The 25,734-nt window shown below is 40.0% G+C and overlaps 1 protein-coding gene and 1 long non-coding RNA gene across 11 annotated transcripts in view; one reads left to right on the top strand and one right to left on the bottom strand.

The window, feature by feature from the left end:
- TOM1L1 (target of myb1 like 1 membrane trafficking protein) overlaps positions 1-25,734 on the top strand; it is a 67,195-nt gene that overhangs the window by 9,157 nt on the left and 32,304 nt on the right. For all 10 annotated transcript variants that reach the window (XM_054456396.2, XM_054456397.2, XM_063655852.1 and 7 more), the window contains 5 exons: positions 4,320-4,469; positions 5,404-5,529; positions 6,297-6,401; positions 7,395-7,511; positions 21,701-21,834. In XM_054456396.2, the coding sequence (XP_054312371.2) occupies positions 4,320-4,469; positions 5,404-5,529; positions 6,297-6,401; positions 7,395-7,511; positions 21,701-21,834 (632 nt within the window). The remainder of the gene's footprint in view (positions 1-4,319; positions 4,470-5,403; positions 5,530-6,296; positions 6,402-7,394; positions 7,512-21,700; positions 21,835-25,734) is intronic.
- On the bottom strand, positions 11,096-13,081 carry LOC134738671 (uncharacterized). Its single transcript, XR_010124587.1, has 2 exons — positions 12,298-13,081; positions 11,096-11,912 (listed from the first exon to the last, which is right to left on the bottom strand). It is a non-coding gene; the product is annotated as an uncharacterized LOC134738671 (long non-coding RNA).

Here is a 25,734-nt window from a genome sequence, read left to right as displayed (position 1 = left end):
GCCTTGCAGAGGTATGCTTAAGGCCTCAGAACTGACTTTAATATTCACGTAAGCCAAATTTAATTATGAGGGAAATTAGTCACAGGAGTCACCTATGTCTGTCAAAAGCAAGTATAAGTTTACCAGTAAACTCTTTAAAAAGTAATCCCTATATATGACATTTCCATTTTATTAATGTAAAGTGATGAGAGCCTGTCAAATTCTATTATAAATATTCTTTATGTTATCTGTCATGTTGAGTTCTCCATGGACGTGTTAGCTTTGATTAGGCTTTGACGGAACCTGACTGTACGATGATTTCCTACCATCAGTCGGTGGAGCAGTTTTGTTTTGTGTTTCAGCAGAATTTTGTTACCAGGCTTTATTATTCTGAGCCAGAGAGTATTCTGTTCTTGAATGAGTCAATTGTGATAAATCTCAGCAAGAGGCTACTATTATTGTCAAATGGAAAGTGGTTGAACAGGTTCCTGAGAATCAATTAGTTAATAGGCCTTTGTGGAGCACCCCCTAAGCAGTGAGCTTCAGGGGTTTCATAAAATGTGTAAAATGTGGTTGAAAATAATAATGAAGAAAAAGCTTGGTTTATTCTCCTTTGGCAAATCTACCAGTGAAACAAAATATCAGGCTGGGTGCAGTGGCTCATGCCTGTAATCCCAGCACTTTGGGAGGCCGAGGAGGGTAGATCACTTCAGGTCAGGAGTTAGAGACTAGCCTGGGCAACATAACTGGCTATACAAAAAGTAGCCAGTCATGGTGGCATGTGCCTGTAATCCCAGCTACTCGGGAGGCTGAGGCAGGAAAATTGCTTGAACCCAGGAGGCGGAGGTTGCAGTGAGCCTAGATTGTGCCACTGCACTCCAGCCTGGGTGACAAAGCGAGACTCTGTATCCAAACAAAACAAAACAAAGCAAAACAAAACAAAACAAAGCAAAACAAAACCATGTGGTTGTCCCCCCAGGAGCTTGTTGCAGTTGGAGGGAGTGAGAAGACTGAGGCCTCTCCTAGGGGTATCATCATAGGGTGGGGTAGTCACCTTGGTGTAGGCACTATTCGTGGCCCAGGTGTAGCTCTGTTGGCCCTGAAACCTGGTTGTTGTCACACTCTGCCTGGTTTGGAAATTTACAGTGAGAAAACTGTCAACTACCTCTTTTTCTTCCAGCCCTCTCTTAAAATACTTAGATCAGCTAATCATCACATTCACTCCTGCTAGGAAGTTCTCCATGGAAGATGATCTAAATAGTTGCTATGTATTGAGGTCCTGCTTTGTGGCAGGCTCTTTGTTATGTTTCATTTGAGCCTTACAACAAGTCTCTAGAGGGAGATATTATGTCCATTTTGCAGATAAGGACACTGAGGCTTAGGATAAGTGATTTGCCCAGCCAAGCCCAAAAGATCAGTGAAGCCTGGAGTCACCCACTTCAGTCTCTCTTTGTTCCTTGGCTCCTGAGTTTTCAATCCCGCCTCGGATTATGGATTCTTATTTGTCTTATTTCCAAAGATGGGTTATCTGAACACGTTTGCACCAAAGTTCAATTTCAGAATATGTGAAAACATATTTAATTTTTCCAATTTGCCACGTAGGTTTTATTACTTATCTGAGTGAGTTGGAGGGTGAAAGAGGTTCTGGTGACATAATAGAGGAGGTGATGTAGAAGTAATTAGTCCTGACATTCTTGATTCTAATGGGAAAACACAAAAGGCATGACTGCTAATCTCCAGATGTTCACATTTTTAGCATTTTATGTTGACTCTTTGATTTTGTGCATGTACCTCCTGGGAGTCTTACCCATTATCATAAAATCTTGTTGCACCAAAGATAAAAATTAGTTTGTGAGGGCCAGGTGCGGTGGTTCATGCCTGTAATCCCAGCACTTTGGGAGGCCGGGGTGGGTGGATCACTTGAGGCTAGGAGTTTGAGACCAGCCTGGCCAGTATGGCGAAAACCCATGTCTACTAAAAATACAAAAATTAGCTGGGCATGGTGGTACATGCCTGTAATCTCAGCTACTTGGGAAGCTGAGGCATGAAAATCACCTGAACCCGAGAGGCAGAGGTTGCAGTGAGTCGAGGTTGCGCCACTGCACTCCAGCCTAGGTGACAGAGTGAGACCCTGTCTCAAAAAAAAAAAAAAAGAAATTGGTTTGCGAATTATTTAGCAAGAAATACACCTAGGGAGAGTGAGACTTGGAGGCTAGGTATTTGCGTAAGACGGTACAACTAGTTAGGTGAAATATTTCTGTAAACTCACATTGAGCACTTTTCCTTTCAGGATTTCGCCCATTAAAAATTCATTATAATAATCCATCAAGCTAAATGGCATGTTATTCAACTTTCCAACTTTGTCTCACCAACCTGTACTAGTACAGATTCATCTTAATATGTTTGGATTTTGTTTTTATTTTCCTTTGCCTTAAAGGTTTTCCCTGTGTTTCACACAGCTGCATGTTTCTATATTTTCTGATTACTTTCTTGGTCACAGTGCCTTAAAACTATAGCGTTTTAAGTATAACTTAGACGCTATATGCTGCCGCTTTATGTATTGCCATTAAAGAGAGACTAAAAATACAAAGCATGGCCTGAAGTCCATTTTCAGGGCTTCTGTTCTGCAGAGATGATTTTACCTGTCCTGGTCATGTTATGGTTTCTATGACCTTTCTAATTTGAGGTGGTAGCATGGAAACTAAAGATTTAATTTTGTTTTTAGATTACTTTTAGAAATCTACTTCCTGCACGCAGTTCTTCAGTATCGGTTCATTCTTAGTCAAGTTTCTGCTCATGTTGCTTTATTGCAAATGTGTTTTTCAAGGGAACTGATGTTCCTCAGTCCATTTTCTTAACCGTATAACACCCCATCCTCCAGGAAACTTTTTCTTTTGACTTTACCAAAGGGATGCCTTATGTACTCCTGATTTTATGCTTCATTTTCTGTCAGTTACTCTTTGATTGCCTTCCTTGGATTTTCGTTGGCCCATATAGTAGGTGAACCCCAGTGTTTCAGCCCTTCCTCCTCTCTTCTCATTGTAGGCAGCCTTGATGACTCACTTTTGGCCCTTCACTCTCTTGAACTATAGCTGTGTGTGTCCAGCTCACTGCTAAACACCTACTTAAATGCCCCTTATCTTTTGAACTCAAAATATCTAAATTTCAGCCCATCATTTTTACACCTAGACCAGCCATACCACCCCCTCTTCCAAATTTCCACTACAGGGGTCCTTATGCAGAATGAGAGTCACTTAACTTTCAGTCATCTTCCTTTTTTGACCAGCACTGTCATTCAAAGTTCTTCCTTCATAATGCTGTCATGACTCCTTTTCTTGTACCCACATCATCTTAGTTTAGGCCTTTTGTATATCATGCCTGAACTAGTGGGTTGCTACTGGATCTTTCTATCATTCCAGGTTTCTTCTCCCTCCGCTTGCCTTTGTAGAGTGCTGCCTGACAACCTATCCAGAATATTACTTTGCACACATTAACCTTTTCTTCAATTTCAGGGTAAAGGTGTGATGGTGACAAACTAACAGAGACCCTCTGTAACTTCTTAGTGCCTTCAAGATAATATCCACACCCTTTGCACTGCCACACAAACTTCTCTACAACCTGGACGGACTTTATCCACCCTATCTTTCCAGTGTCCCCAATTTACCTATATCAGGATGCCTCTACTAGAGACAGACCAGAGTACTTATCTCCCCCTTCAAAACTTACCCACTTTTCCACATTTATATATTTTCCATACCATTTCTCTGTCTAGAATATAGCTCTATACTCATTTTTACTGTTCTTAGCCATTTTGCAAAGCCCAGCTTCCAATTAGCCTTTTCCAAAAGTCTTGTAAGACCACCTAGCCCTAAATAATCACTCTTGCCTATAAGATCCTATAGCTGGGGTGACTGTGTAATTTATCATCCAAACCAGGACATTTTTGAAAGTGAAAGGGTGTGTCATCATTAATAAACAGGACATTGGGAATATACCTGTGCTACCCTGGGTAAACTGGGACAGATATTATTCCATCCATAGCTCATATGTTTGGCCTGCACGTCCCTTCAGCATTTAGCATTTAGTACTCTGCATTGCTGTTAACGCCCTTCTGGATGTGCTGGGACTCCTCAATAAGTCCGTCCTCCAGACTGTTACATCATGCTCATACTTCCACGTATCCCCAGAACCTAACATTTTGCCATATATTTTAGTAGATACTAAATTATGTTTGTTAATTAGGATGCTGGTGGAAATCATTATTTAGCAGTTTTTCCCTTACATTTTTAGGAGGTGGTTTTGCCAGATAAATATAATGTTTAATTTTTTTTCTAATTTAGCTTATTGACATGTGTGTGCAGAACTGTGGTCCAAGTTTCCAGTCTCTGATTGTGAAGAAGGAATTTGTTAAAGAGAATTTAGTTAAGCTACTGAATCCCAGATACAACTTGCCATTAGACATTCAGAATAGAATCTTGAATTTCATTAAGGTAAGTCTGTTGTATACCTCATGGGATGGTAAATTTCTAAGATTAGGGATTTAATAGCTTATCTCCTGATTGTTTCACTTATCTTTTATATGTCTAGGATTGAGCCAGAAAAGCGTTTTTGCTATGTTAGTTTCTGTGTAATAATAATTTTTTGGCATTGGATGGTGCCCTTTTTCTGAAGAATTTGTGGTCATTTCCCTGCTTTCCTTTCAGTTTCTGTTTTATCTGTGTCAAATAGGAAAGACAGTCATCTGTGTGTTCATTTTGTAGGTAGGGAAACTTCCAGCTAACTGACTAGTTCAGGGTTACTTGGAAAAAGAGCTACTGATGTTATTTTACAATCTATTAATTTTGGATTCAGAGCAGCAAAAAACAATTGATAGTATATATCCTGGGGTTTCTTCAAGATTTTGAGGCATGGAAGTCTGATTTAAAAGATTTTATGTTTTCCTAGCCTTTGAAAATGAGCATTTTGCCCATGGCATTCAAAAGTAGCTTTCTCTTTCTGAGTGAGGTACATAATTATTGATCTATTATTTTCTATCAGGAGCTTAAGAATTGTGTTTTAGGCTGGGTGCGGTGGCTCACGCCTGTAATCCCAGCACTTTGGGAGGCCGAGGTGGGCGGATCACAAGGTCAGGAGTTCGAGAGCAGCCTGGCCAACATAGTGAAACCCCGTCTCTACTAAAAAATACAAAAAATAAGCCAGGCATGGTGGCGGGTGCCTGTAATCCCAGCTACTCAGGAGGCTGAGGCAGGAGAATCGCTTGAACCCAGGAAGTGGAGATTGCAATGAGCAGAGATTGTGCCATTGCACTCCAGCCCGGGCAATAGTGTGAGACTCTGTCTCAAAAAAAAAAAAAAAAAAAAAAAAGAATTGTGTTTTGGTTTTGTTGCTGTTTTAACTCTGGAACTTTTCATCTCTTGAATTCAGACTTGTTCACAGGGCTTCCCAGGAGGTGTGGATGTAAGCGAAGTCAAAGAAGTATACCTCGACCTGGTTAAGAAAGGCGTTCAGTTTCCTCCCTCAGAAGCAGAGGCTGAAACAGCAAGACAAGAGGTAGGAGGCCTTTCTTTGACCTATGGAGACTATAGTAGTGTATCACTTGGGTCTTTTCTCATTACAGGAGACAACCCTAAATCCACCCAGCTTAAGCAAAAAGATGAAGTTATTAGAAGGATATTGCAATATCTCATAGAATAACCGAGACTTGGGATTTTGCTACTTAAAGTGTGTTTTGCTACTAAAAGTGTGAAAGTTTGTTTGGCATGCTCCACCCTAGACTAATCAGAACCTCCCTTTTTACAAGATTTCCAGGTGTTTTCTCTGCACATTTATGTTGAGAAGCACTGGCCTAGAGCCTTGAGCTTTCACCTCTCCACCCAAGGTTGGAGATGTGGCATTGACCCAAGGAGGGTCATTGATGGAGAAGGAGATGCCTTGTCAGCTGTGGCTTAAAAAGACTTGACATGAATTAAGCTACCATTTGTTATTAACAACCCAAAGAGAAGGCATCAATAATCTCGCATGGCAGTTTATCACTTAGACCCTTGGTTAAAAAAAAAAAAAAGGGCATTTTATTAAATTGTAAGTGATAATCCTAATAGCCACCTTTTGTTGAATACCTGCTTTATTATGGGCATCTCATTTACTTAGCATTCTTCACAAAATGCTGGACGGGTTGTGTAGTTGATGATTTACTCTGGGCAGATACCCTGTACACAGGACTTTGTTTGAGAGTGCTTGAGTTAGCTGAATGGAAAAAACTTGGCGTTGGGTGACTATGTTAATTCACATAATAATATTACCATGTTTCATACTCATAGACTGCTCAAATCTCATCAAATCCTCCAACATCTGTCCCTACTGCACCAGCGCTGTCTTCTGTAATTGCTCCAAAGAACTCGACTATTACCTTGGTCCCAGAACAGGTAACAACAGCAATCACTGTATTTATTGATGTCTTTTCCTGATTTGTAAGCACCTTATATACAGTTTGTCTTTTCTGGTTAACAACATTGAGATGTAGGTACACTCATTTCACAGAGGAAGAGACTGAGGCTTAGTAATACTATGTGACTTATCATAGTTCAGTTCCAAGAAGGAGTAATCCCATGGGTTCTGTCTGCTTCCAAAGCCCAACTTTGTAAGAGTTGTGCTTGCCTAGCGGCTTTCATGGCTTTGTGGAGCCTTGACTGTGGACTGGATCTAGTGTCCATCAGCTAATTCCTGTTACTTCTGGTAGGACTGTCACATATTTCAAAGAGTTTAGTAAATGGTAGTCTTATTACTTGTATTTATTATGCCAACTGAATTGTATTTACTTCTTTGTGTATATCAGTTTATCCAAGGTACAGATAAACAATTATTATATGAGGCTAATTTCCATTCTGCTGTAAAGGAACTATAATTGAAGATTTTTTATTATTTTTTTTTCTTATATAAAAATTCATGTGACTAATTCCTCTTAGAATTTAATACAGGAAAAAAAGGTGTTTCTTTATTCCTTCTTCTTTAATACCATGAGAACTAGATAACCCTCATTTGTTTTTCTTTTATCCTATTGGTTGCCAAGAAACTCAGGATAACTTTTGCCATGTTATCCAGGTTTCTGGTACCTTCTTCTGCTAGGTACCTAGTACTTCTCCCCTCTCCATATTGGGTTTCAATCTTTTTTTTCTTTCATTTTTAAAATTCCAAAAGCATATTTTGGGGTTTATTACAAGAGATCTCAAGTCCTTTTAGAAGGTGACAAGGTATACATTTGTAAAATAACTATATGTATATTTATATGAAATTAAAGTTTGAAAATATTAAATTTTGCAAAAGCATTTTTTCATCCAGCAAATGTCCCATGAGGGCAGGAAACAAGGTAGTTATTCTTTGTATGTCGCACTGACTAGTGATTGTGTTGCTCTCTACAGATTGGAAAACTGCACAGTGAATTGGATATGGTGAAAATGAATGTGCGAGTGATGTCCGCCATATTGATGGAGAATACTCCCGGGTCTGAAAACCATGAAGACATAGAGCTTCTGCAGGTGTTGTACGATTTCAGGGACAATCAGTCAAAGTGTCTCTTAAAGTTATTCTCTAAACTTTGAGCTTTGGAGATGGAAGACACCTTAATATTGTCTAGTACGTCCTCCTACATCCTGATTTCAATTGATTTCTAAACTTAACAAAAATATCCAAGAATGACTTTGTCAGAAATGCAGTAGTAACTTAGACATGGTTTTTAGCCTCTTGCAACAAATAATTTATTATAAGTTATAACCTTGGTCATGTACAATCAATTCTCTAGTTGTTTTAAGTATGTAAAAATTGCCTCTATTTTCATCCATTCAACAAACATTGAGTAACTGTGATACAGGAAGAGATGTAGAAATGAGAAGGAGGCTGTTCTAGTCCTTAAGAGCTTATGCCTAATGAGCAAGATTGGTTTGTAAACAACAAACATAATGAAGTATTATAGATACTGTAATATAAATTTGTTCAGTATATGGTGGGATCATGGGTGGGGAGAAGGAGAGATGTGAGGTTTTTAAGAATGGTCTAGATGGAGGCAGTGCTCGAGCTGTAGAGGAACAAGTAGACAGGGCATTTGGACCTGCATGAGTGGTTCTACAGCCTTCCTATGCCTTCTGCTATGTCTGTGTATACATATACTTTATTTTTCCCTCTACCAGTTTGCTCTTCTAATTATTTTAAATTTTAAAATATTAATTTTAGAAGCAGTTAGAAAAAAAAATCAGTTTCTAGTTTCTAAGTCCCTTTGTTGCCAAGTTAAGAAGCTTAAGATATTTTTACTTTTCTCAGATACCCACTCCCAACCTCTCATGTGTTATTTTTCCTTTAACTTCTTAGATTGTTAGTAAATAACTTTTTCCTCGCTCATTTCTTATTTGGGAAACAAAAAAATTGTAAAAATTTTCCCAACAATGTTTCTTAGATATCACTGCTGTCTTGAGTAGTTTGTTTTTTCCTTGCTGAGGTACACCCATGTTGGTAAACTTTGGTGCAAACTTTGAGTGCTTGCATATCCAAAAATGTCCTTTGATTGTCATGTTAAATGCAGGTTAGTTTAGCAAGATATAAAATTCTAGGCACAAAATTCTAGGCCTTTGAAGATACTGCTTCATTGTTCTCTTACACCCACTAATGCTGATAGAAGTATTATATTATTCTGCTTCTTAATCCTTTGATTTATAATATTTTTTAGTTGCATTTGTTATTTTTCTACTTTAATATTTCAGAAATTGTACTGTTCCCTCTCCAGAGATATATGTACATGTGTGCAGATGTTTGTTTTCCTTACTTATCCTCCTTAGTAGATGATAGTCTTTTTTGCCTTATCGACTTATGTGTATTTTTAATTCTAGGAAATTCTCAGCTCCTACTTTAAATATTGCCTTTCTACCATTCTTTCTATTCTCTTCTTATGGAACTTTAAGATGATGAAACTTCCAGTTGGATTCATTTGTCTCTTAACATTTCTTTTATACTTTTCATTTCTTCATTCTAAGTTCTGGGATAATTTCTCTGTTTAATGTATTTCCCTAAAACTTGTAAATTGAGTTGCTTATTCAGTCCTTCTAATAAATGTTTCAACAATTTCTTTTTATTTAAAAATATGTACTTTAAAAATATTTACTATATACAAATATGTACATAATTTTAAAATATTTTTAAAATATGTTGGATTTTTATAATAGTTCTTTCATTTCATGGTTCTACTTTTCTTTACCTTTCTAAGGATAATAATTATATTTAACGCTGCTTTTTTGTTTGTTCTGTGGACTCTCCTTTGCAAATTTTTTGTTCATCTTTTAATTTGCATTCTCCAGTGTTCAGCTGGATTGCTGATAGTGAGCTCATTTTTGTGTGAGACTCTCTGCCAGCTGGTCTGCATTCTCTGCTGACCCAGCTCACCCATGCTGAAGGGAGGATGTAATTGCTACAGCTGTGCTTGATAATGTTTTCAGAGTATGGTATAGCAACATGGGATGATGCTGTTTGGGATCCATTTATGGCTGGTCTTCTGGATTATGTATTCTCTGTTTTTTTCCTGAATGCTACTAGTACCTAGAAATAATACCCTATTCCTCTGTCCCAATCATTGTTTCCACCTGGAAACACTACTCCTTTCTCAGCTATCTGGTCTCAAATGAGGGAAGGGGCATGAGCAGGGGTTGTCTTGCCTGGTTATTTCACTGCTGTACCTCAACCAATCTGTTAGAGCCCCTTGTGCTTCTTGGCTTCTGGCTTTTAGGCATGGAGCACCCTTCATATTCCTTCCATGTTCTAGGCAGTACTCATTGTGGGCAACCTTGAATGTCCTGAATTGTGCTGTCCTCTAATTCAAGAGTTAGCAAACTGTGGCCTATGGGCCAAATCTGGGCCTTGCTCTCTTTTGTGCTGTCTCCAGGCTCAGAAGGGTTTTTTAAAGGGTTGTTTAAAAAATAATAAAAACAAACAAAAAAACCAGAGGTCATTTCTCCTATATCCATGCAAGCCTACACCCAGAGACCACTGGGGACTCAGATATTCCTCTTAAGGAACTCATTGCCATGCCCCACCCCACTGTTAATGGATGTGAGTTTGTGGTATCGCTCAGGTGTAGAAGGATGAGAAGAGGATTTAAACCACAATGTGGGAGTATAAAATTCCAGGTGAGGTAAGAGCTGACCTGTACAAGTAATGGAGTATCATGCCATGCCAAAGAGTGGGCTTAACCAGACTGGCAGAAGGGAGCTGTTGAAAAGATAAAAGCTGAGGGGCTACATAACCAGGTCGGATTTTAGAAAAATCCTTCTGGTGGTGTAGTGATGACAGATTCCTAGGAAGCAAGACAAGACTCTAGAAAACAACTTAAGAGAGTATTTCTCATTGGTTGTATGCTGTATTCTGTGGATAGAAAGTGGCATCTTTGGTCAAATAAATTTGTAAAACCAATTTTCTACTGTATTTCTCCTCTTGGAGATGCATAAAGTTCACTGATATAGCTAAGAGTCTTTGTTTAACCCAACATTTATAAACTTATTTAACCAAAGAGTCCCAATTTGCCAAATATCTGCTAATATTCTGCAGAACATCAGGGTAGTATACCTTGAGAAATAAATCAGTATTTTGGATCCGTGGCTTTAAGTATATTATTTTTGGAATATCTTAGAATTGTAACATTTTGCTAAGGATCCTTGGGGTTCTTGACCTTAGGCAAGTCATTTACTATCACTGGACTTAGTTTATGTATAAAATGAAGAGCTTGGATGACAGCAAGCAAGAGTAATATTAAATACATCCTCTTTATATGGGATGTAAAAAGGAAAATTCATCATTAAATAGATTTCAAAGGTAGTAGTCCACAATGGAGGCTTTTCCAGATATAAACTTTTTAACTTATGATGTTAACACGTGTGTTAAACTAAAATTGAAAAATTAAATATCAAACGGGTATGTGGCAGATAATATTTTTTAAATAGCCACAGCAATATTTCTAGTTCCACCTGGTCTTCCCGGGCCTTTCAGAGCTCTAAAATGAAATGATTTATGACTTTTTCTCTCATATTCTCATCCATCTGTGGCAAACAATCCTTCAGTAAAAACACACTGAAACATTTCATTTAAATATGTGAATCCAGTTTTATATTTTATTCCAATCTGAAGTGCTTTGTCTCAGGGTGTTTGGGTGCAGATGTTTGGTTGAATTTTGCAAGGATAATGCTAATTTGTTGGTTGCTGTTTTAATGCCAGAGCTCAAGGCTGTGTTTTGCCTTGAATAGTAAAGAGTCTTAGGTTATAAATCAACATGAGAATACTACTCATGGCCAAATTCAAATTGAATAGGTTCTGGCAGGGGATCAACTTGTTTATAGAGACTGTTGAATGTGGAATGTTATTTTTCTTTGTATGCTTTTTGTTAGTGACATATAAAGATCTGGTGTGGGGAATGCTATTCTTAATTTCTTTTGACAAATAATTTTTTTTTCCATCTAAATAACTCCACTATGGTTGATCTGAAATAATTCAATTAAGTCTTCTGTGGAGAAAAAGGACAAGAAGCATATCTGATTTAAGAATTTCAGAATGAAATCAGCAAAGATAGACTGTGGGGAAACAGAATTCTTTTTTTGGTGTTTTTGTTTTTGGTTTTTTATTGATTTATTTATTTTATTTATTTATTTTTCCCCCTCTAACCCTATGTCATAAACAAAGAATTCTTTAGAGTGTATTTTTTCAAAGGTTTCTCATACCCATCTGAAGGAGTCAGGTCAGTACAGTTAGAACCCCCAGATAATACTGGCTCCCTGGTTGGCTGTCCCCTTATAACTGTAGGGGCTTTTGGAGGCTTCAGCATAAGCCTAGGGAGTCATCAGCAGAGGCGGCACTCAGGTTGGGGGTCAGTGAGGGCCCATGGGCATACTCTGATGGAAGGAGTACAACTGTAAAGAAGGAATAAAAGTATCTGAAGTCAGCTATATGAATTGTAAAACAGGCATTTTTCTCCCCAAACCAACCAATATTCACAATTTTTCTTTAGCTTGCCAAAATAAATTTACATCCTCTTTCTTCCCCAAATCCCATTGAAATGACAGAAGAAATATGAAAATAAAAATAAACCCCAAGGATTACAGAAAAGGCTAAACTGACCGTCAGGCCTCCAGAACAGTGAGACTATTCAGTGCCTGATAAAGCAGGTGGGATCAGACCAGCTCAGAGCTCACAGCCCCACCCAGGTGAAAGAGACCCTTCCAAAGGACTTTTCCCAGAAGCAGCCCATACTAACCTCAAAATCAGAGCAAGAATGAATAGGCCTTGGGCACTCACATGGTGAGGAAAACAACTGTCCTCTGTCCTCTGTTGTCTGAGCTGCTAACTCAGGAGCGGGGAACTTCCAGGGTGGCTGTCGAGGCCAGAAAAAAGGACTCTCCTCCAAGTAACTGCTGGTTTCCAAAAGAATCTAGGAATCTCTGCAGTTAGAAGAAAAATAATTAGCACTCATTAGGATTTTTTAAACTTTGAAGGCAGGCAGCCTTATCCCTAGAGATGAAGATGTAGTAAGGCTGTTAGATTTCTCAGGAAAATTATGTATTTTCACTCTCCCCACCAAGAACCGACGCTGACACACGATTTGGCTTGCCATCTTGCTTTGTGGGGCTGAGGTTTTTCTGATTCACTGACTTTCATAGGGAGTAGTCATGCAGGGGTTCCACCTGAGTATAGGAGGGGTTTTTGCTCCAGCTCCCCATCTTGTTTGCACCGTGGGCTTTGTCCTTTGCGTCTGCTGAGAACTCTACTGGAGATTGGCAGATGGGTGCCTTGTGAACCATTGTTTCTTTGTTGCTGCTTGAGTGTTTAGATCTTATTTGGTTTTGAGCCTTTGAGGATTTCTCATGCTTTCTTGAAAGTGTAGGCACAAATGTTAAAATATTTTTAATATCTAGCATTTTTAGATATTTTATTATGAGAAAGGTTTTCAGGATATTGAGTACAGTGCTGTGCAAAAAAAAAAAAACAAAAATTCTATATAGCATTTTTTAAATTGAGGCAAAATTCATATCACATAAAATTAACCATTTTAAAGGATACAATTAAGTGGCATTTATATACATTCAGGGCCCGGCGTGGTGGCTTACACCTGTAATCCCAGCACTTTGAGAGGCCAAGGCGGGTGGATCACTTGGGGTCTGGAGTTCGAGACCAGCCTGGCCAACATGTGAAACTTTGTCTCTACTAAAAATACAAAATTAACCGGACATGGTGGTGGGCAGCCTATAATTCCAGCTACTCAGGAGGCTGAGGCACGAGAATGGCTTGAACCCGGAGGTTGCAGTGAGCAGAGATTGTGCCACTGCACTCCAGCCTGGGCAACAGAGGGAGACTCCATCTCAAAAAATAAAAATGAAATAAAATAAATATACATTCATTGTAACTACAGTTAACCCTTGAACAACACATAGCAGTTATGAGCACTGACCCCACAATGTAGTTGAAAATTCATGTATAACTTTTGATTTTCCCAAAACTTAACTACTAATAGCCTACTGTTGACCAGAAACCCTATCAATAATATAAACAGTCGATTCACACATATTATGTATGTTATATATGTTATGTGCTGTATTCTTTAAGCTAGAGAAAAGAAAATGTTATTAAGAAAATCGTAAGCTGGGCGCAGTGGCTTATGCCTGTAATCCCAGCACTTTGGGAGGCCGAGGCGGGCGGATCATGAGGTCAGGAGGTGGAGACCATCCTGGCTAATACGGTGAAACCCCATCTCTACTAAAAAATACAAAAAATTAGCCAGGTATGGTGGTGGGCACCTGTAGTCCCAACTACTCGGGAGGCTGAGGCAGTAGAATGGCGTGAACCTGGGAGGCGGAGCTTGCAGTGAGCCAAAATCAAGCCACTGCACTCCAGCCTGGGTGACAGAGCAAGACTGTCTCAAAAAAAAAAAGAAAATTGTAAGGAAGGCTGGGCACAGTGGCTTACACCTGTAATCCTAGCACTCTCAGAAGCTGAGGCAGGAGGATTGCTCGCATCCAGGAGTTTGAGACCAGCCTGGGCAACATAGTGAGACTCTGTCGCTACAAAAAATAAATTAGCCAGGCATGGTGGTACATGCCTGTAGTCCCAGCAACTGGGGAGGCTGAGGTGGGAGGATCACTTGAACCTGGGAGGTCGAGGCTGCAGTAAACCGTGATTGCACCACTGTTGGGCAACAGAGTGAGACCCTGTCTCAATTTAAAAATTAAAATTAAAAAAAATTTCTTTAAGAAAATTATAAGGAAGAGAACATATATTTACTATTCATTAAGTGGACGTGGGTCATAAAGGTCTTGATCTTTATCTTTTTGCTGAGTGGGCTGAGAAGGAAGAAGAAGAGAAATTGATCTTGCTGTCTTGGGTGGCAGAGTCAGAAAACAATCTGCCTCTCAGTGGAGCCATGCAGTTCAAACCCATGTTGTTCAAGGTTCAACTGTATTTCCTCTATTTAATTCCAATACATTTTCGTTACCCCAAAAGGAAACCCCATGCTCATTAAGTAGCCTCTCCTTTCTGTCTTTCATCAGTCCCAGATAACCACCAATCTGGTTCTGTGTCTGTGGATTTACCTGTTCTGGACATTTCATATATGTGGAATCACATAATATGACTTTTTGTGTTTAGCATCTTTCACTTAATGTTTTCGAGGTTCATCCATGTTGTAGCATGTATCAGAATTTTATTACTTTAATGGCCTAATATTTCATTGTATATCCCATGTTTTATATATCGGTTCATTGATAGACATTTAGGTTGTTTCCCCCTTTGGCTATTGTGACTAATGCTGCTATGAACATTCACATACAGGTTTTTCTTTGAATACCTGTGTTCACTTCTTTTGAGTATCAACCTAAGAGTAGAATTGCTGGGTCATATAGTAACTTTAACTTTTTGAGGAATTGTCAAACTGTTTTGCACAATGGCTGCACCATTGTATTCTATTAGCAGTATGCAGTACTACTTCCATTGTGGTTTTTTTAATGGCCCTCTGGTAGGTGTGAAGTGGTATCTCATTACGGTTTTGATTTTGATTTGTATTTGCATTTTCCTGATGACTAATGAAGTTAAGTGTCTGTATTATAGCTTTTTATTTTTTTAATTAATTAATTTTTTTTTTTTTTTTTTGAGATGGAGTCTTGCTTTGCCACCCAGGCTGGAGTGCAGTAGCGCGATCTTGGCTCACTGCAACCTCCGCCTCCCGGATTCAAGCAATTCTCCTGTCTCAGCCTCCAGAGTAGCTGAGACTACAGGTGCCTGCCACCATGCCTGGCTAATTTTTGTATTTTTAGTAGAGACAGGGTTTCACCACGTTGGCCAGGCTGGTCTCAAACTTCTGACCTCAGGTGATCTACCTGCCTTGGCCTCCCAAAGTTGTATTATAGCTTTTTAAAAGGTAATTAGCCAGGCATAGCGGCAGGCGCCTGTAATCCCAGCTACTCAGGAGGCTGAGGCAGTGAGCTGCCCGGGAGCTTGAACCTGGGAGGTGGAGGTTGCAGTGAGCTAAGATCACACCACCATACTCCAGCCTGGTGATAGATCGAGACTACTTCCCAAAAAATAAAATAAAATAAATAAAATAAAATGTAAACCAGATCGTTTTGTTCCTTGCTGGAAACCCTCCAATGGCTTTCCATTATACTTGGAGTAAAACCAAACGTCTCTAGCCTGGCCACAGAGCCCTTCTCAGTCATCTTTAGCCTACTTCTGTTTCCGTGGCACGTGCTTGCTAACCTCCTTCCTATTCCTTGAGTGCACTGAGTTCATTCTTGCTGGGGAGCTGTTTCATCCCTGACTCTTATGCTTCCCCGTCTTCAAATGGCCAGCTTTTTCTTTTTCTTTTCTTTTCTTTTTTTGTTTTTTTTTTTTTTGAGACAGAGTCTCACTCTGTCACTCAGGCTGGAGTGCAGTGGCGTGATCTCTGCTCACTGCAACCTCCGTCTCCCATGTTCAAGTGATTCTCCTGCCTCAGCCTCCCGAGTAGCTGGGACTACAGGCACCCGCCACCATGCCCAACTATTTTTTGTATTTTTGGTAGAGACGGGGTTTCACTACGTTGGCCAGGCTGGTCTCGAACTTTTTCTTATCATTCTGATCTTAGCGTTCTGATTCTGATTCTTATCATTCTGACCTCCTGAGAGGTCTTCTGTGACTCCCCAGTCTAAAATTAGCCACCGTCCTATCACATCACCATTTATTCACCTGGCACTCACAGTGTCTGACGCTTTTCTTGCATGGTTGTCAGCTGTCTTTGCCTTCTAGAATGGAAATGCCAAAAGGCTTGTCTTGTTCATTACCAGGTTCTGGCTCCCAGATTAGTGCCTAACATGATGTAATCATTCAGTAAAAACAGGCTTAATGAATCAATAGCTTTCTTCCCCTGGATTTTATGTGACTTAAAATTCAAATTTGTATTCTTGGTATGAGATGGGGACTTTACCTTCATTTATTTTTTCAATTTGATGGCTGGTTGTCCAAATAACATCCACTAACAATTCATGCCTTCTCCAATGGTTTTAAATGCCCCTTTATCACATACTGTATATTCTAACTCAGGGTTGTCTTCTAGAGGCTATTCTTGAGGCTATTGTCGTCCCTTGACCTATTTGTGCCTAACTTGGCATCATGCTATTTTGATTACTCTAAAGATGTGTTCTCATGCTTTCTAGGGTATATTAGCAAAGAGATGACATACTTCATTTGGGTAATTTGAAGAAAGCTTAATCAAAATACTGTTTATTTAGTAAGATGTTATAAAGTTCAGGGAAACCACAAGGGCTTGATCGCTACCCTGGATTATTAACTAATATCCCTAGAATTACATAGACAAGAAGAGGGCACTTTTGCCAGAACCTAGAGGAAAGAATAATGTGGAGAGGGCAGCCTTGAAAGCAGTGGTGCCTTTGGTGGAAGGAGTGGAAAGAATAAATATCCAGACCTCATTCTCCTTCCTTCCTCCTGTTTCCTGCCAGCCAGCATGCCTGTTGGCTGAACACAGAGCAAGAAGACAGGGGACCTGGCAATGTGATCCCTACAAGCCAGGCCCCAGGGCACAGAGTTAAGGCCGAAAGTATGGACGGTGGATCTGGAGGGCCAAGAAAAGTTCTCCAGCAGAAAGGAAGAGCCTCCACTCAAAAATTTCTTGGCTGCTCTTGCACATATACTTCACCAGTGACCACAGTCTTATAGTATCAGTTTATTATAAAACCAGCCTGAGGCCGGACGTGGTGGAGCACGCCTGTAATCCCAGCACTTTGGGAGGCCAAGGCGGGCAGATCACCTGAGGTCAGGAGTTCGAGACCAGCCTGGCCAACATGACGAAACCCCGTCTCTACTAAAAATACAAATATCAGCCCGGCGTGGTGGCACGCTGCTGTAGTCCCAGTCACTCAGGAGGTTGAGGCATGAGAATCGCTTGAACCCGGGAGGCAAAGTTGCAGTGAGCTGAGATGGCACCACTGCACTCGAGCCCGGGTGACAGAGACTCACTCTCAAAAAAAAAAAAAAAAAAAAAAAAAAACCAAAAAATACAAAAACAACAACAGCAACAAAAAAACAGCCTGTATAGTTGGAACTTCTTCCTGTTTTGGCTGTTTATATTTACCTTCTAGTAGCTGTTCTGTTTCTTTGGAACCTATTCCTTGTCTGTTTTGTTTCATTTGAAATCCAGTATATTTCCTTGGAATCCCCTTTCTGTTCCACCAACCCACGCTGAACAATTAGATCCTGAAGCCCTACTAACTAAGAGGGTCTTGCTCTTTGTTAGACTCTTAGGCCGTAAAACCATTTTGTGCAGTAGACACATTTCCCCACCACTGTGTTGCTTGTAAACTTTGAACTTTTCATTAGGGATGAGGACTGGATTTTCTTTAATTTTCTGAAGTGGAACGTGATGATTCTGAGGCTCTATCCAGTCTAACAAGTGTTGTGATGAGTTAAAGGCAGCCACCTTGGCCATAGGAATGAAGAGTTGCAACATGTGTTTTGTGTATTTGTTTTCTTGGTGTTATGCACTCAGCTTTGGACCACCTTCTTCTTATCTTGAACAGCTGACTTTTCCTGGTACCTCCCACTTTAATCTTTTTTTTTTTTTTTTTTTTTTTTGCCTAGCCCCAGTAAGACAAGAGAATTCCCTAGTATTTAGAATAAAGGGAGCTCAGATTTTGAAATGACAACTAGAGGAAGCCTTACTCTAACTTACTGGAGAAATTTAAAATCAAGGGAATCTGAAATTTGATCATATGAGGATTGTAACCAGTTGGAAAAAAAAAAAAATCCTGAGAATAAGAAAAAGAAAGCCATCATCCCAGACCATTCTTGTCTTTACCATTCAGAAATGTGTAAGATATTAAGAGTAGAAGGGACTGTCAGCATCTTTGAGTCCATCTCCCTTTGCAGATGAGGCTGCATATGCAGAAAGAATAATTGCCCACACCATGAAAAGTGGTGGAGCTGGAAGGCGAACTTCGTTCTCATGAGCTTATGTTCTATCCATTAGACCAACTAGTTTCTCATTTTGAACCCAGGACTGACTTTCTAGTATACCTGGCTAACCTACTGTGTTTTCATGTGGGTATAGGAGGCAATTTGAAGGCAGCAACCAAGTCCTGTACTATTTGCAGACACTGTTTTGTTGGAAAGAAGAGTCGGAAGGACTTTAATATGTTAATGCTTTTCTTAAGGATTATGCTGACAATTTGTCATTTGACTGAAGCCTGTATAAGGAAAAAGAGACTATATGAGCAAGTTAAGCTGAAAAATGTTCAGTTTTAGAGTAGGTGGGGAGAGTATTTACTTTGAGCAGATAGAGACATTGGGGTTTCTTGCACTTTGAGTGGGGAATATTGGGATGAAGAAAATATGTTATGGGCTGATAATAGGGATATTGCCATACAGATAGTATTTCCAGAGACATTTTAAAGCAAACATATTTCCTCCTGTTTTGGCTCTTTCAAGAGAGATATTCAAGCATTTTTGTGTTTCTTTTTATTGAGTTGCCCTCTCTTGGTCAATGTAGGATGACTGTAGTTGGAATTGAAAGTGCAGAGGGATCTCCTTCCCTAATTCCTCAGTGCTCTATGGAGGAGTAAGAGCCATCTGGATATCAGAAGAGGAAGCTCTTAATGAGCTCCTTTTTGTTTTGCTCCAAAGACTTTTGAATTGATTGTTAAATTCACTTTAACTTAGAAGCTTGCCTTTGCTTTCATATGGTATAAAAGGAGGCAATTCCAGGGTCTCCGTGATGGACATATGCACCAGCAGCTGTTGCTCTGTATTTTGACTTGCTCCCCCTGGTTCCCCACATCCACAGCCCTGCAAGCGCCTGCTATGGGGAACTCTGACCTATCCTTTTTGTCCATGGTGCTTGATCTTGGCTTGGCTTCCAGGTGGCTTGGCCCTCCTCTGAGACAGACATCAATTGCAAAGATGAGAGTGGGCTGGCTTTTGAAGAGGTTTTTCACATTCTGGTTTGCAGACCTGTTGAGATGTGCTATTCCTTTCATGTTTCCATTCCATCTGTCTCTTGAAAGGGCAAAGGGAGTGTCTTCATGTGACTGCGGGCTATTGATGTTGGCTTCAAATTCATTTCAAATTAATTTCTACATTTTTGTCATAGGTATCAGCCATTGCATGCCCTTGATCTTCACATTGTTCTAGCAAGGCTGCCAGTGAGCAACAGAAGACCAATTTCTGTACACTCTTTAAAGCAAGAACAAAGGAAAAGTTCTCATTCCTTACGGGGGTTATATTAAATGCCATTCTTAATTCTTTCCTTTGTAGAAGATCGGATCCTGTATAATAGCATATTACAGGATTGTATTCGTTATCTAGTTGAGCTTCTAGTGACACCTTGTCAAGCACCCATAATTCATTTATTTACTACCGACTACCTCTGTATGCCAGACACTGTGGGGTTTCAATGACACCATTGCCAATTCTTACAACAACCTTACAAGATAGCTCTTCTCCTTGTATTATAGATGGGAAAAAAAAACCAAAAACCAAAACAACAACAACAAAAAAACCTCAGGCTAAATTTTAGCCACATTTCCTCAACTTCCATAGCAGGCATATATGTGGGAGATGCCTTTGGCATCTGAGTCCAAAGTTTTCTCTTTGCATTATACCAGGGGTATATAAAGGATCCAAATCCAGCCTGCCACCTATATATGTTTTATTAGAACATGGCCACACCCAGTTATTTATATATTTTCCAGGGTTTTCCAGGGTTGCTTTTACGCTGCAGTTGAGCAAAGACTAGATGGCCCACAAAGCAGAAAATGTTTACTATCTGGAGCTTTAAGAACAACACTGTTGACCCCTACACTATACTGTTGCTGAAGATGGCCCTGTGGTTGGCAAATAGGATGGTTTTTCTGGCCGCCCACTGCAAGTCTAAAATCAGAAAGTCTATCATCTAACTCACCTTTTTTTTTTCTCTTTATGTCATGTTGTCTTTTCAATATTTTTTGTTATGATTTTTTAGAGGGTAGTGGCTTTTACCTTTGAGCCTAAATGCCAGTTAGTAATAGTTTGATTTATTTGTTTAGAGATTTCCTGTCAGCAGTCTTGTAATAGATTGTTTGAGATTCTGAATGGTTTCATGAAGCATACATACATTTTTCAGCAGGTCTTTCTTTCTTGAGGGGAAAAAGTCAGCCGATGTGATTGTGCGGTAGTTAAGGAAGTTCTGTTGCTTTCATTTTGAGAGAAGCAGCATCCCTGTGTTTTTGCTTGATGTTAATGTACTATTACACAGACAAAGTCTAGCCAAGGTGGAATTGGAAATATTAATATCAGTTTTATGTACCTCGGGTTAATCGAAGGTGTGCCTGGAAAAAAAGTCAGTTGTAAGGCAGCAGTTCTTAAATATCAGTGTACATAAGAAACACTTTGGGGTGCTTGTTTTAAAAAAATGTAGATTTTCAGACCCCCAGCCTGAAGATTCTGGATCAGTAAGTCTGACGTAGATGACTCTGATGCTTATGAGAAAAAAAAAAAATGGGTTAGGGAGGTGGAGTCATGGTTTAATGAAGTATTTCTAGGTAGTCCAAATAAGGGTATTCATGATTTGTTTGTTAATCCTGTTTTAGTTTGCCTCAAAATGTGATATAACTATAAACTTTAAATGTTTAAGTACAACATAACAGGAAATAAAATAATGCCACTGTAAATGTATTTTAACTACTACTTCTGCTACCGCTAATAATGCAATAACATTTTATGTTTATGCTTTATAGTTATAGAGGTCCTCATTACACACATCTCATTTGATTTTTAAGTCAATCCTTGAGGTAGATGTGGCAAGGGGTATAATTTTCATTTATCAGTGAGAAAACTGAGATTTAAAAAACACGTGTTTCCCCCCTCCCCCAACATGGCACAGCTAATAAGCACTACATTTAGAATTCCCATACAACACTTCTGGGTTTTAGTCCAACATTATTTTCAATGTACCATATTATTCTTATGACACCTATTTTGATTTTTAAAGGAAAATATAATCAGTTTATGACTCACTGCCTTCCAATAGGAAGGATAAGCTGTTTATAGTTAAGTACTTTGGTAGTACCCCACAGGCGACTTAACGTGGAGGTGGCTGTAGGTATGCGCAGATTGGTGAGTCAGATGTCTTTATAGAATTTTCCAAGTGTGGAAGAAGAAATCTCTCTCCTTTCTTTGACAGAAACTCTATAAAACAGGTCGGGAGATGCAGGAGAGGATCATGGACCTGCTTGTGGTGGTGGAGAATGAAGATGTAACTGTTGAGCTAATTCAGGTGAATGAGGATTTGAATAATGCCATCCTTGGATATGAGAGGTGAGCAGATCATGTACCCTCTTTACCCCTCTTCCATTTCTACTTTCACCACCAATTACTCAGCATTCTTATCAGAGTGCCTACAAGGGACCCCTCTTTCTAGATTCTCCATTCTCAATAGGAAAGGTATTAGCATGTGGGGTGGGACAGTTTTCCCTTGTGCAGCTCCTACTCAGTAAATGCCAGAGGTCTTTCTCCTAGTTAAAGTGACATTTCAGCCCAGCATGGTGGCTCCCAGCTATAATCTCAGCACTTTTGGAGGCCGAGGCAGGAGGATCACTTGAGCCCAGGAATTCCAGACCAGCCCTGACAACATAGTAAGACCCTGTCTCTACAAAAAATAAAAAATAAGGCTGGACACGGTGGCTCACACCTGTATCCCCAGCCCTTTGGGAGGCCAAGGTGGGCAGATCATTTGAGGTCAGGAGTTCGAAACCAGCCTAACCAACATAGTGAAACCCCATCTCTACTAAAAATAGAAAATAATTAGCTGGGCATGGTGACGCATGCCTGTAGTCCCAACTACTCAGGAGGCTGAGGCAGGATAATTGCTTGAACCTGGGAGGTGGAGGTTGGGGTAAGCCAAGATCGCGCCACTGCACTTCAGCCTTGGCAACAGAGTGAGACTCTGTCTCAAAACAATAAATAAATAAATAAATAAATAAATAAAAATTAGCTGGGTGTGGTGGTCCTAGTAGATGCTTATAGCCTAGCTACTAGAGAGGCCGAGGTGGGAGGATAGCTTGAGACCAGGAATTTGAGGCTGTGGTGAGCTATGATCACACCACTGCACTCCAGCCTGGGTGATGGAGTGAAATCCCACCTGTAAAAGAAATAATAATAAAATGACATGTTAAGACACCCTTAGGGGCAGTGTTTCTGTTGAGAATTACTGGGAATCTCTACTTGCACAGTGACTGTATTTCTAATCAGCTGATAAAGAATGAGACCAGTATGACATAAGGGAAAGAGGTGAACAGGCCTGGATTCAAATCTAGCTGATGATTTTGGATAAGTTGCACAACTTTTCTAAGATTTAAGTTTTTTTCTTTCTTATTTTTTTGATGTATTAAATAGGATAATAATACCTTTTGAGAGGGTTGGGCTTTTTTTGAGGATTAAATGAGATAATACATACGAAAACACTTAGCAGAGTGCTAGCACATTGACGTCCATTAAATAGTAATTTCTTCTCTTCCTCTGCACCAGTGTCCCATTTAACCTTTAAATTTATTATTTATTTAAAACTAGGTTTCTCTTCCCACTTATCATGAGTGAATTAAGAGAATCCATGAAATAAAGCCAGTAGTTATGGGCCAAGAATGGTGGTGCACACCTGTAATCCCAGCACCTTGGGAGGCTGAGGTGGGCAGATTACTTGAGCTCCGGAAGTTTGAGACCAGCCTGGGCAACATGGCGAAACCCCATCTCTACCAAAAAATTACAAAAATTAGCCAGACATGGTGACACATGCCTTTAGTCCCAGCTACTTAGGAGGCTGAGGTGGGAGCATCTCTTGAGCCCAGGAGGCAGAGGTTGCAGTGATCCAAGATCATACCACTGCACTCCAGCCTGGGTGACCCTGTCTCAAAAAAGAGAAACATGAAAACCAGTAGCTATGAAATGGTAGTTTATTTCCTTCACTGTCTCATATTTACTGTCAGAGAAGGGCATTGACTGAAGATGTAAGCCTGGGAACCATGCTTTCTTTCTTTTTCTTTTTCTTTTTTCTTCGTTTTTTTTTTTTTTTTTCTTGAGATGGAGTGCTCAGGCTGGAGTGCAGTGGCACGATCTTGGCTCACTGCAACCTCCACCTTCTGGGTTCAGGCGATTCTCTTGCCTCAGCCTGTAGCAGGATGAGCCGCAGACAAAAATCCTCAGACACCGAGTTAAAGAAGGAAGGGGTTTATTCAGCCAGGGGCATCAGCAAGACTCCTGTCTCAAGAGCCAAGCTCCCCGAGTGAGCAATTCCTGTCCCTTTTAAGGGCTCACGACTCTAAGGGGGTGCATGTGAGAGGGTCGTGATTGATTGAGCAAGCAGGGAGTACCTGACTAGGGGCTGCATGTACCAGTAATTAGATCGGAACAAAACAGGATAGGGATTTTCACAGTGCTTTTCTATACAATGTCTGTAATCTATAAATAACCGATTAGGTCGGGGTCGATCTTTAACTACCAGGCCCAGGGTATGGCGCCAGGCTGTCTGCTTGCGGATTTCATTTCTGCCTTTTAGTTTTTACTTCTTCTTTCTTTGGAGGCAGAAATTGGGCATAAGACAATATGAGGGGTGGTCTCCTCCCTTATCCCCCCACTTTGAGACTCTCACTCAATAGTGGGAGTTCTCACTTTCATTTTTACTACCCATGTTTTCTTGCAAGACAAATCAATAGTGATTCATATAGTACACTTGTGCTGAAGCATTTTGATGAACTAAGGTAGTGATGAAGCTTTTTATCATTTGAAGAAGTATAGGTAGCAAACAAGGGAGCAAGGTTCCTGTTACTATTATACCTCTTATTATAAGAGTTTTAAATCCTCCTAGCGCTGGGAACCATTTTCTAAACATGGCCCCAGGATCAAATCCATGCCACACTTGCATGGGCACATGTGCCAGTTTTGTCATACCTCTGTCGTCAACTACTTGCCCTTGATATTCTATTTGTAGGCAGCAATTAGTAAGGTTAAATTTCCTACAGCCCTCTCCTTCAGCTGCTAGCAAGTAGTCGAGAGCTAATCTATTTTGATAGACAGCATTTCTCATCTGAGTTTCTTGCCAGGCCAGAATAGTCAAGGCTCTGCCAGTTTTATTAGTGATTAGTTTTAAGACAGCTTGTAACCGTATTATTCGGTTGATCATGTAAATGGGGGTCTGGTATCCCCATGAGCCGTCTTGTGCCTAAGTAGCAGGCCTATAATATTGTATGATTCTCTCAGGGGGCCATTTATCATTTTTTCAATTTCCTATAGCTATGCTTGTCTTTTTGTGGGAAGCATAGACAGGGAAGCCCAAGAGTTCACCTGTTTTTATGGGCAGTAGGAAGAAAGATGGTTTAATAGTGCCAATAACACAACTACTTGTCCGCTGGCCAGGCAGCTTAGCATAGGCTCTGTGTCCACATATCCAGTATAGCCCAGTGGGGGCCGTCCAGTCCCGGTGGGATTCTGGGTGGGCCTAAACAGTCTGCAACTTTGGAAATTTACTGAACAGATTTTTCTCTGTGTGGTTTGCACTCCACCATGTAGTCTTCCTACAGGAAGGGTGAAGTCCTTCTCCACTCTTGCTATACAGTGTTATCAGTATTATCTAATGATTGAGGCTTTTACGACCTGGAAGTTATCAGGGTGATTCTTTTGAGCTGGGAATTCATCAGGAACTGGGTCTGTAGGTACTAATTCTCGGGCTTCCCATGGCCATTGATTTCTTATTACAGCTTCTCTACATACATAACATGAAGTGACATTGAGAGACTGGGCTACATGCTCGGCTAATTGCAAAAACAAATTTCTTGTTTTTCCTGGAATTTCTGGTACTGGCACATTTAGTTTATCATAGAAAGTTTGAAACACTGGCTCAGGAGAGTGTTTGTAAACTTCTCCTCGAACTCGAGGATCCAGTCTGGCCCTGTGGATTCCTAAGGTCACACGCTCTTCTTTTTTTCTAGCGAGGATCAAGGGGTTTGGTTATTACTAGCTCTAAGGGGTTACATTGTCCCTTAGTACAGGAAGGGTCATTTTTTCCTTTCTAAAGGTGGACTCGATCTTTTTCATTTTTTTTTTTTATCCAAGTGGCCTGAATGACACAAGACCAGTATTTATATTTATTTCCACACAGTGCTAATTTATGACAGATGTATTTATTTTCTGCCATATAGCCTCTTTTCTAATTAAGAGAACCACACC

This window comes from Pongo pygmaeus, chromosome 19 (genome assembly GCF_028885625.2).
Source record: "Pongo pygmaeus isolate AG05252 chromosome 19, NHGRI_mPonPyg2-v2.0_pri, whole genome shotgun sequence".
In the NCBI taxonomy this organism is placed as follows: domain Eukaryota; kingdom Metazoa; phylum Chordata; class Mammalia; order Primates; family Hominidae; genus Pongo; species Pongo pygmaeus.
This window is presented reverse-complemented; position numbering and strand designations above follow the sequence as displayed.